The sequence below is a fragment of the Panulirus ornatus genome, chromosome 46, assembly GCF_036320965.1.
Source record: "Panulirus ornatus isolate Po-2019 chromosome 46, ASM3632096v1, whole genome shotgun sequence".
Classification (NCBI taxonomy): Eukaryota; Metazoa; Arthropoda; class Malacostraca; order Decapoda; family Palinuridae; genus Panulirus; species Panulirus ornatus.
This window is the reverse complement of record NC_092269.1, coordinates 16,571,146-16,582,891: the sequence shown is the minus strand read 5'-3', so window position 1 is coordinate 16,582,891 and position 11,746 is coordinate 16,571,146. Positions and strand designations below refer to the sequence as shown.

Sequence of the window (11,746 nt, the reverse complement as noted above, 5' to 3'; positions counted from 1 at the left end):
AAGACAAATAAAACTATTTCAAAAACTTAACTTTTTATTTGGGCCTGAATTCATAACAAAAATCCGAAATATATGATGCTTGTGTGGTAGTTGTATATTACACAAGTCTAACGCAGACGACAAACTTTCATGGTCAGGTCTGGGGCACCGAGTGATTCCTAGCCTCTTTTCCTCTCTCTATATTTCTTCCATATAAGCTGGATTTGACTTTGGTATGTTTAGCCTGTGCCAAGTTGGTCACTTAGAAGGGAAACAATAATCTGATGAGAAGATATAGCCAACAAAAAAGCTGATCAACAGTTGAAAAAAATATAAAACAGTGAGGAATAATAACGTAAAAGAAAAACTGATGAAATGATAATGGTGAACAAGGAAACTGAAACTCTATTATTGTTCCACAAATTCATCAGGTGTAAACTATCAATTAAAAGGAGCGAATGAGAATAACAGAGAATAACTACTGTCCCTTCTGCTCCTTTGTACATAATGTGATGGGCTCTGGGACACCTCTTCAAGCATCATTTGTTGTTTCCCCGCCAGTTATGATTTACGCGCAAGAAGACGCGCAGGGAGACGTCTCCCACTCTGAGGTGCTCCGCGTGAGTTGGTGGAGATGAGGGAAATAACAGACGAAATGAATAATAGGCTGTAAAGAGCGTTCGAAGTGTTGGACACTATAACCACATCAGTGATACGGTAAGATGGGAGGAGAGAGAACTGAAATTAAGAAAAAAAATACTTATTACGCTAATGAAAGATTTTGATTTGTGTAAAGACCTGAAAAACTCTCCATACGTGCCCCAGATATATGTTTGAAATATTGTTGAAAAAATCGTTTGAGGAGAGTTTAGCGTCCAGAGGGTCAACGTCTAGTACTATCCTACCTAACGTTAGACCAAGTAACAAATGTAGTAAATGATGCAGAGGAAAGATATTCCTTACACAGATAAGACCAGGATGTCTACACTGGCTGGGCGAGGGAGGCGCAACGTGGGGACAAAGAGGGATGGTAGAGACGATGTTCCCAGGTGACGGGTGCAAACCTAACCAGGCAAGTGCATATCTAACTCTCATACTTAGTCTTTCTGTCTTGTCGATGTTACCTTGAAAAGTGTATATCATTCTGACGTTTCATGCAAGATGTAGTTATGATTTTGACTATAATTATCATTCAATGCAACAGATGTTATCTACTTGTATTCATTATCATTATTATCATTATCATTATCATTATCATTATTATTATTATTATTATCATCATTATTATTATTATTATCGCTGCTATTGTTATAATTGTCATTATCATTTCATTAAGAGAGTTCAAAGACAGACGAATTATCGATTGCTATCGAAGGTGGAATCAAAACGGATGGTATAGTACAGGGTGAGGAAGGATGCCATGAGCAGAACGGCCAGTCATCATAGGTTGACATACATACGTTCATGTGGATGAGTTGGATGGGATAAGAGTTAACACATGTCCACTCGAGGTAGTGTATGAGGTTCCACATTGATTGGCCTTCGTGATATTGATAGATCAGATTGTTCAGAAACAGTGAACAGGAAGACATTAAATGTGCAGATCAAGAAGTTCTTGGCTACAAAATGTTTCATAGATGTTGCTGATGATCTCAAGACACAGCACAATACCACTGAGGACGTATCCACCGCTCAGAATCACAAACATCCCCTGAAAAGGTTAGGAAAGAGACACAGTTAAAGCTGAGTTAACTAACCAGTCGCAGTCTACTGTAAGTGCTTATATCTGAACCATTAACTTCTACTGGGATATCCCGTTATACCGTCATACCTGCGACTACCTCACCTGCCGTGATACCTGGGAGTACCAGTCATACCACAGTACATGGGAGTACCTGTCATACCACGGTACATGGGAGTACCTGTCATACCACGGTACATGGGAGTACCCGTCATACCACGGTACATGGGAGTACCCGTCATACCACGGTACATGGGAGTACCCGTCATACCACGGTACATGGGAGTACCTGTCATACCACGGTACATGGGAGTACCCGTCATACCACGGTACATGGGAGTACCCGTCATACCACGGTACATGGGAGTACCCGTCATACCACGGTACATGAGAGTACCCGTCATACCACGGTACATGGGAGTACCCGTCATACCACGGTACATGGGAGTACCTGTCATACCACAGTACATGGGAGTACCTGTCATACCACGGTACATGAGAGTACCCGTCATACTACGGTACATGGGAGTACCCGTCATACCACAGTGCATGGGAGTACCCGTCATACCACAGTGCATGGGAGTACCCGTCATACCACAGTGCATGGGAGTACCCGTCATACCACGGTACATGGGAGTACCCGTCATACCACAGTGCATGGGAGTACCCGTCATACCACAGTGCATGGGAGTACCCGTCATACCACAGTGCATGGGAGTACCCGTCATACCACGGTACATGAGAGTACCCGTCATACCACGGTACATGGGAGTACCCGTCATACCACAGTGCATGGGAGTACCCGTCATACCACAGTGCATGGGAGTACCCGTCATACCACAGTGCATGGGAGTACCCGTCATACCACGGTACATGGGAGTACCCGTCATACCACAGTGCATGGGAGTACCCGTCATACCACAGTGCATGGGAGTACCCGTCATACCACAGTGCATGGGAGTACCCGACATACCACAGTGCATGGGAGTACCCATCATACCACAGTGCATGGGAGTACCCGTCATACCACGGTACATGGGAGTACCCGTCATACCACAGTCCATGGGAGTACCCGTCATACCACAGTGCATGGGAGTACCCGTCATACCACAGTGCATGGGAGTACCCGTCATACCACGGTACATGGGAGTACCCGTCATACCACAGTGCATGGGAGTACCCGTCATACCACAGTGCATGGGAGTACCCGTCATACCACGGTACATGGGAGTACCCGTCATACCACAGTGCATGGGAGTACCCGTCATACCACAGTGCATGGGAGTACCCGTCATACCACGGTACATGGGAGTACCTGTCATACCACAGTGCATGGGAGTACCCGTCATACCACAGTGCATGGGAGTACCCGTCATACCACGGTACATGAGAGTACCCGTCATACCACAGTACATGGGAGTACCTGTCATACCACGGTACATGAGAGTACCCGTCATACTACGGTACATGGGAGTACCCGTCATACCACAGTGCATGGGAGTACCCGTCATACCACAGTGCATGGGAGTACCCGTCATACCACAGTGCATGGGAGTACCCGTCATACCACAGTGCATGGGAGTACCCGTCATACCACAGTGCATGGGAGTACCCGTCATACCACGGTACATGGGAGTACCCGTCATACCACAGTGCATGGGAGTACCCGTCATACCACAGTGCATGGGAGTACCCGTCATACCACAGTGCATGGGAGTACCCGTCATACCACGGTACATGAGAGTACCCGTCATACCACGGTACATGGGAGTACCCGTCATACCACAGTGCATGGGAGTACCCGTCATACCACAGTGCATGGGAGTACCCGTCATACCACAGTGCATGGGAGTACCCGTCATACCACGGTACATGGGAGTACCTGTCATACCACAGTGCATGGGAGTACCCGTCATACCACAGTGCATGGGAGTACCCGTCATACCACGGTACATGGGAGTACCCGTCATACCACAGTGCATGGGAGTACCCGTCATACCACGGTACATGGGAGTACCCGTCATACCACGGTACATGGGAGTACCCGTCATACCACGGTACATGGGAGTACCCGTCATACCACAGTGCATGGGAGTACCCGTCATACCACAGTGCATGGGAGTCATACCACGGTACATGGGAGTACCCGTCATACCACGGTACATGGGAGTACCCGTCATACCACGGTACATGGGAGTACCCGTCATACCACGGTACATGAGAGTACCCGTCATACCACGGTACATGGGAGTACCCGTCATACCACGGTACATGGGAGTACCCGTCATACCACGGTACATGGGAGTACCTGTCATACCACGGTACATGGGAGTACCCTGTCACAATGCGGTACGCCCAGGGAAATCAACCCGAGTCATATACTCGATGAAGGTGGACTATTTGAAATGAGTTCAAATATTGTGGTACATAGAAATATACAATAGATTTTATGTTATGGCACATGCTATAGAATTATACGCTTATATGGAAAGGGTTCATTCCTATTAATGTATTTATAAATAGTGTCAGTATCTCTATGTACATTTTGATTCACTTTTTTAGAACAAAATTTACATTCGTTTCACCCAAACGTTTTTCAAAGAGAGAGATGTCCTGATGGCGATCTTGTTGGGGGTACGATAGCAGGTGGTAGCGTTTGGCACGGCTGTCCTCAGCCAGTGGGAGTAGAGGCCGGCTTCCGTCATCGCCATCATCCTAAGAGAGAGATGAGAAATATTATCGGCCATCATATATACTGTGAGAGAAGAGCATTATATAAGAAACCGTGAGAGAGTCTTCAGTGCCTATACCGGGGTCGACGTGTTGTCAGTAGACTGAACCAGGGTATGTGAAATATTTGCGGTAAGCCATGGAAGGGTATATGGGGCCTGAATATGGATAGGGAGCTGTAGATTCAGTGCATTACACATGACAGCTAGTGACAGAGTATGAACGAATGTGGCCCACTTGTCTGTTTGCCTGGCGTTAAATCGCTGAAGCGGGGTGTACCGATTCTGTTTCCTGTGGGACGGGGTACTACCAAGAATGGATGAAGACAAGCAAAAACGAATATATACATATGTATATATATGTATATGTTTATGGATGTCTGTGTAAAGGTGGATATTTTAATATGTATATGTAGATTTATGTATATATGGGTGTGAGGGCGATTATATATATATATATATATATATATATATATATATATATATATATATATATATATATATATATATATATATATATATATATATATATATATATATATATATATATATATATGTAAATATATCTTATTTATTTTATCTATTATACTTTGTCGCTGTCTCCCGCGTTTGCGAGGTAGCGCAAGGAAACAGACGAAAGAAATGGCCCAACCCCCCCCCATACACATGTATATACATACGTCCACACACGCAAATATACATACCTACACACCTTTCCATGGTTTACTCCATACGCTTCACATGCCTTGATTCAATCCACTGACAGCACGTCAACCCCGGTATACCACATCGCTCCAATTCACTCTATTCCTTGCCCTCCTTTCACCCTCCTGCATGTTCAGGCCCCGATCACACAAAATCTTTTTCACACCATCTTTCCACCTCCAATTTGGTCTCCCTCTTCTCCTCGTTCTCTCCACCTCCGACACATATATCCTCTTGGTCAATCTTTCCTCACTCATTCTCTCCATGTGCCCAAACCACTTCAAAACACCCTCTTCTGCTCTCTCAACCACGCTCTTTTTATTTCCACACATCTCTCTTACCCTTACGTTACTCACTCGATCAAACCACCTCACACCACACATTGTCCTCAAACATCTCATTTCCAGCACATCCATCCTCCTGCGCACAACTCTATCCATAGCCCACGCCTCGCAACCATACAACATTGTTGGAACCACTATTCCTTCAAACATACCCATTTTTGCTTTCCGGGATAATGTTCTCGACTTCCACACATTCTTCAAGGCCCTCATTATTTTCGCCCCCTCCCCCACCCTATGATCCACTTCCGCTTCCATGGTTCCATCCGCTGCCAGATCCACTCCCAGTTATCTAAAACACTTCATTTCCTCCAGTTTTTCTCCATTCAAACTCACCTCCCAATTGACTTGACCCTCAACCCTACTGTAACTAATAACCTTGCTCTTATTCACATTTACTCTTAACTTTCTTCTTCCACACACTTTACCAAACTCAGTCACCAGCTTCTGCAGTTTCTCACATGAATCAGCCACCAGCGCTGTATCATCAGCGAATAACAACTGACTCACTTCCCAAGCTCTCTCATCCCCAACCGACTTCATACTTGCCCCTCTTTCCAAAACTCTTGCATTTACCTCCCTAACAACCCCATCCATAAACAAATTAAACAACCATGGAGACATCACAAACCCCTGCCGCAAACCTACATTCACTGAGAACCAATCACTTTCCTCTCTTCCTACACGTACACATGCCTTACATCCACGATAAAAACTTTTCACTGCTTCTAACAACTTTCCTCCCACACCATATATTCTCAATACCTTCCACAGAGCATCTCTATCAACTCTATCATATGCCTTATCCAAATCCATAAATGCTACATACAAATCCATTTGCTTTTCTAAGTATTTCTCACATACATTCTTCAAAGCAAACACCTGATCCACACATCCTCTACCACTTCTGAAACCACACTACTCTTCCCCAATCTGATGCTCTGTACATGCCTTCACCCTCTCAATCAATACCCTCCCATATAATTTACCAGGAATACTCAACAAACTTATACCTCTGTAATTTGAGCACTCACTCTTATCCCCTTTGCCTTTGTACAATGGCACTATGCACGCATTCCGCCAATCCTCAGGCACCTCACCATGAGTCATACATACATTAAATAACCTTACCAACCAGTCAACAATACAGACACCCCCTTTTTTAATAAATTCCACTGCAATACCATCCAAACCTGCTGCCTTGCCGGCTTTCATCTTCCGCAAAGCTTTCACTACCTCTTCTCTGTTTACCAAATCATTTTCCCTAACCCTCTCACTTTGCACACCACCTCGACCAAAACACCCTATATCTGCCACTCTATCATCAAACACATTCAACAAACCTTCAAAATACTCACTCCATATCCTTCTCACATCACCACTACTTGTTATCACCTCCCCATTTGCGCCCTTCACTGAAGTTGCCATTTGCTCCCTTGTCTTACGCACTTTATTTACCTCCTTCCAGAACATCTTTTTCTTCTCCCTAAGATTTAATATATATATATTACATTTATTTATTTTGCTTTGTCGCTGTCTACCGAGTTACCGAGGTAGCGCAAGGAAACAGACGGAATAAAGGGCCCAACACACCCCCATACGCATGTATATGCATACACGTCCACACACGCAAATTTACATACCTATACATCTCAATGTACACATATATATATACAAAGACAGACATGTACATATATACACATGTACATAATTCATACTCTCTGCTTTTATTTATTCCCATCGCAACCTCGCTACACATGGAATAACAACACTCTCCCCCCCATGTGTGTGGGGTAGCGCTAGGAAAAGACAACAAAGGCCCCATTCGTTCACACTCCGTCTCTAGCTGTCATGTAATAATGCACCGAAACCAGAGCTCCCTTTCCACATCCAGGCCCCACAGAACTTTCTATGATTTACCCCAGACGCTTCACATGCCTTGGTTCAATCCATTGACAGCACGTCGATACCGGTATACCACATTGTTCCAATTCACTCTATTCCTTGCACGCCTTTCACCATCCTGCATGTTCAGGCCCCACTCAAAATCTTCTTCACTCCATCTTTCCACCTCCAATTTGGTCTCCCACTTCTCCTCGTTCCCTCCACTCCTGACACATATATCCTCTTGGTCAATCTTTCCTCACTCATTCTCTCCATGTCAACAAACCATTTCAAAACACCCTCTTCAGCTCTCTCAACCATACTCGTTTTATTTCCACACATCTCTCTCACCTTTACATTACTTACTCGATCAAACCACCACATATTGTCCTCAAGTATCTCATTTCCAGCACATCCACCTTCCTACGCACAACTCTATCCATAGCCCACGCCTCGAAACCATACAACATTGTTGGAGTCACTATTCCTTAAAACATACCCATTTTTGCTTTCCAAGATAATGTTCTCGACTTCCAAACATTCTTCAAGGCTCCCAGAATATTCGCCCCCTCCCCCATCGTATGAATCACTTCCGCTTCCATGGTTCCGTCCCCTGCCAGATCCACTCCCAGATATCTAAAACACTTTACTTCCTCCAGTTTTTCTCCATTCAAACTTACCTCCCAATTGACTTGACCCTCAAACCTAATGTACCTAATAACCTTGCTCTTGTTTACGTTTACTCTTAACTTTCTTCTTTCACACACTTTACCAAACTCAGTCACCAGCTTCTGCAGCTTCTCACATGAATCAGCCACCAGCGCTGTATCATCAGCGAACAACAACTGACTCACTTCCCAAGCTCTCTCATCCACAACAGACTGCATACTTGCCCCTCTTTCCAAAACTCTTGCATTCACCTCCCTAACAACCCCATCCATAAACAAATTAAACAACCATGGAGACATCACACACCCCTGCCGCAAACCTACATTCACTGAGAACCAATCACTTTCCTCTCTTCCTACACATACACATGCCTTACATCGTCGATAAAAACTTTTCACTGCTTCTAACAACTTGCCTCCCACACCATATATTCTTAAAACCTTCCACAGAGCATCTCTATCAACTCTATCATATGCCATCTCCAGATCCATAAATTCTACATACAAATCCATTTGTTTTTTCTAAGTATTTCTCACATACATTCTTCAAAGCAAACACCTGATCCACACATCCTCTACCACTTCTGAAACCAAACTGCTCTTCTCCAATCTGATGCTTTGTACATGCCTTCACCCTCTTAATCAATACCCTCCCATATAATTTACCAGAAATAGTCAACAAACTTATACCTCTGTAATTTGAGCACTCACTCTCATCCCCTTTGCCTATGTACAATAACACCATGCAAGCATTCCGCCAATCCTCAGGCACCTCACCATGAACCATACATACATTAAATAACCTTACCAACAAGTCAACAATACAGTCACCCACTTTTTTGATAAATTCCACTGCAATACCATCCAAACCTGCTGCCTTGCCGGCTTTCATCTTCCGCAAAGCTTTTACTACCTCTTCTCAATTTACCAAATCTTTTTCCTTAACCCTCTCACTTTGCACACCACCTCGACCAAAACACCCTATATCTGCCACTCTATCATCAAACACATTCAACAAACCTTCAAAATACTCATTCCATCTCTTTCTCACATCATCACTACTTGTTATCACCTCCCCACTAAAGCCCTTCACTGAAGTTCCCATTTGCTCCCTTGTCTTACGCACTTTATTTACCTCTCTCCAAAACATCTTGCTATTCTCCCTAAAATTTAATGATACTCTCTCACCCCAGCTCTCATTTGCCCTCTTTTTCACCTCTTGCACCTTTCTCTTGACCTCCTACCCTCTTCTTTTTATACCTCTCCCATCATTTGCATTTTTTCCCTGCAAAAATCGTCCAAATGCCGCTCTCTTCTCTTTCACCAATAGTCTTACTTCTTCATCTAACCACTCACTACCTTTTCTAATCAACCCACCACCCACGTTTCTCATGCCACAAGCATCTTTTGCGCAAGCCATTACTGCTTCCCTAAATACATCACATTCCTCCCCAACTCCCCTTACCTACTTTGTTCTCACCTTTTTCCATTCTGTACTCAGTCTCTCCTGGTACTTCCTCACACAAGTCTCCTTCCCAATCTCACTTACTCTCACCACTCTCTTCACCCCACCTTCGCCTCCACAAGATAATGATCAGACATCCCTCCAGTTGCACCTCTCAGCACATTAACATCCAAAAGTCTCTCTTTCGTGCGTCTATCAATTAACACGTAATCCAATAACGGTCTCTGGCCATCTCTCTTACTTACATACGTATACTTATGGATATCTCGCTTTTTAAACCAGGTATTCCCAATCACCAGTCCTTTTTCAGTACATAAATCTACAAGCTCTTCACCATTTCCATTTACAACACTGAACACTCCATGAATAGCAATTATTCCCTCAACTGCCACATTACTCACCTTTGCATTAAAATCACCCATCACTATAACCCGGTCATTTGCATCAAAACCACTAACACACTCATTCAGATGCTCCCAAAACACTTGCCTCTCATAATCTTTCTTATGCCCAGGTGCATATGCACCAATAATCACCCATCTCTCTCCATCAACTTTCAGTTGTAACCATATTAATCTAGAATTTACTTTCTTATACTCTATCACATACTCCCACAACTCCTGATTCAGGAGTAGTGCTACTCATTCCCTTCCTCTCGTCCTCTCAATAACCCCTGAATTTACCCCCAAGACATTTCCAAACCACTCTTCCCCTTTTCCCTTGAGCTTTCTTTCACTCAGAGCCAAAACATCAAGGTTCCTTTCCTCAAACATACTAACTATCACTCCTTTTTTCTCATCTTGGTTACATCCACACACATTTAGACACGCCAATCTGAGCCTTCGAGGAGGATGAGCACTCCTCGCGTGACTCCTTCTTCTGTTTCCCCTTTTAGAAAGTTAAAATACAAGGAGTGGAGGGTTTCTGGCTCCCGATCCCGTCCCCTTTAGTCCCCTTCTACGACACGTGAGGAATACGTGGGAAGTATTCTTTCTCCCCTATCCCCAGGGATAGATGATATATTTTTTTTTTTTTTTTTTTTGTCGCTGTCTCCCGCGTTTGCGAGGTAGCGGAAGGAAACAGACGAAAGAAATGGCCCAACCCTCCCCCATACACATGTATATACATACGTCCACACACGCAAATATACATACCTACACAGCTTTTCATGGTTTACCCGAAACGATTCACATGCCCTGATTCAATCCACTGACAGCACGTCAACCCCTGTATACCACATCGATCCAACTCACTCTATTCCTTGCCCTCCTTTCACCCTCCTGCATGTTCAGGCCCCGATCACACAAAATCTTTTTCACTCCATCTTTCCACCTCCAATTTGGTCTCCCTCTTCTCCTCGTTCCCTCCAATTCCGACACATATATCCTCTTGGTCAATCTTTCCTCACTCATTCTCTCCATGTGACCAAACCATTTCAAAACACCCTCCTCTGCTCTCTCAACCACGCTCTTTTTATTTCCACACATCTCTCTTACCCCTACGATACTTACTCGATCAAACCACCTCACACCACACATTGTCCTCAAACATCTCATTTCCAGCACATCCATCCTCCTGCGCACAACTCTATCCATAGTCCACGCCTCGCAACCATACAACAATGTTGGAGCCACTATTCCTTCAAACATACCCATTTTTGCTCTCCGAGATAATGTTCTCGACTTCCACACATTCTTCAAGGCTCCCAGAATTTTCGCCCCCTCCCCCACCCTATGATCCACTTCCGCTTCCATGGTTCCATCCGCTGCCAGATCCACTCCCAGATATCTAAAACACTTTACTTCCTCCAGTTTTTCTCCATTCAAACTCACCTCCCAGTTGACTTGACCCTCAACCCTACTGTACCTAATAACCTTGCTCTTATTCACATTTACTCTTAACTTTCTTCTTTCACACACTTTACCAAACTCAGTCACCAGCTTCTGTAGTTTCTCACATGAATCAGCCATCAGCGCTGTATCATCAGCGAACAACAACTGACTCACTTCCCAAGCTCTCTCATATATATATATATATATATATATATATATATATATATATATATATATATATATATATATATATATATATATATATATATATATATATATATATATAAGAGCAAGGTTATTAGGTTCAGTAGGGTTGAGGGTCAAGTCAATTGGGAGGTGAGTTTGAATGGAGAAAAACTGGAGGAAGTGAAGTGTTTTAGATATCTGGGAGTGGATCTGTCA

At 43.9% G+C, this 11,746-nt stretch overlaps 1 protein-coding gene across 1 annotated transcript in view; it reads right to left on the bottom strand.

The window, feature by feature from the left end:
- Window positions 1-1,570: 1,570 nt before the first annotated feature.
- Window positions 1,571-11,746, bottom strand: part of LOC139763322 (uncharacterized) — a 191,952-nt gene continuing 181,776 nt past the window's right edge. The window contains exons 16-18 of the mRNA XM_071689343.1: window positions 4,295-4,435; window positions 1,826-1,874; window positions 1,571-1,690 (exon numbers count right to left, since the gene is read on the bottom strand). Of these exons, the coding sequence (XP_071545444.1) occupies window positions 1,571-1,690; window positions 1,826-1,874; window positions 4,295-4,435 (310 nt within the window). The remainder of the gene's footprint in view (window positions 1,691-1,825; window positions 1,875-4,294; window positions 4,436-11,746) is intronic.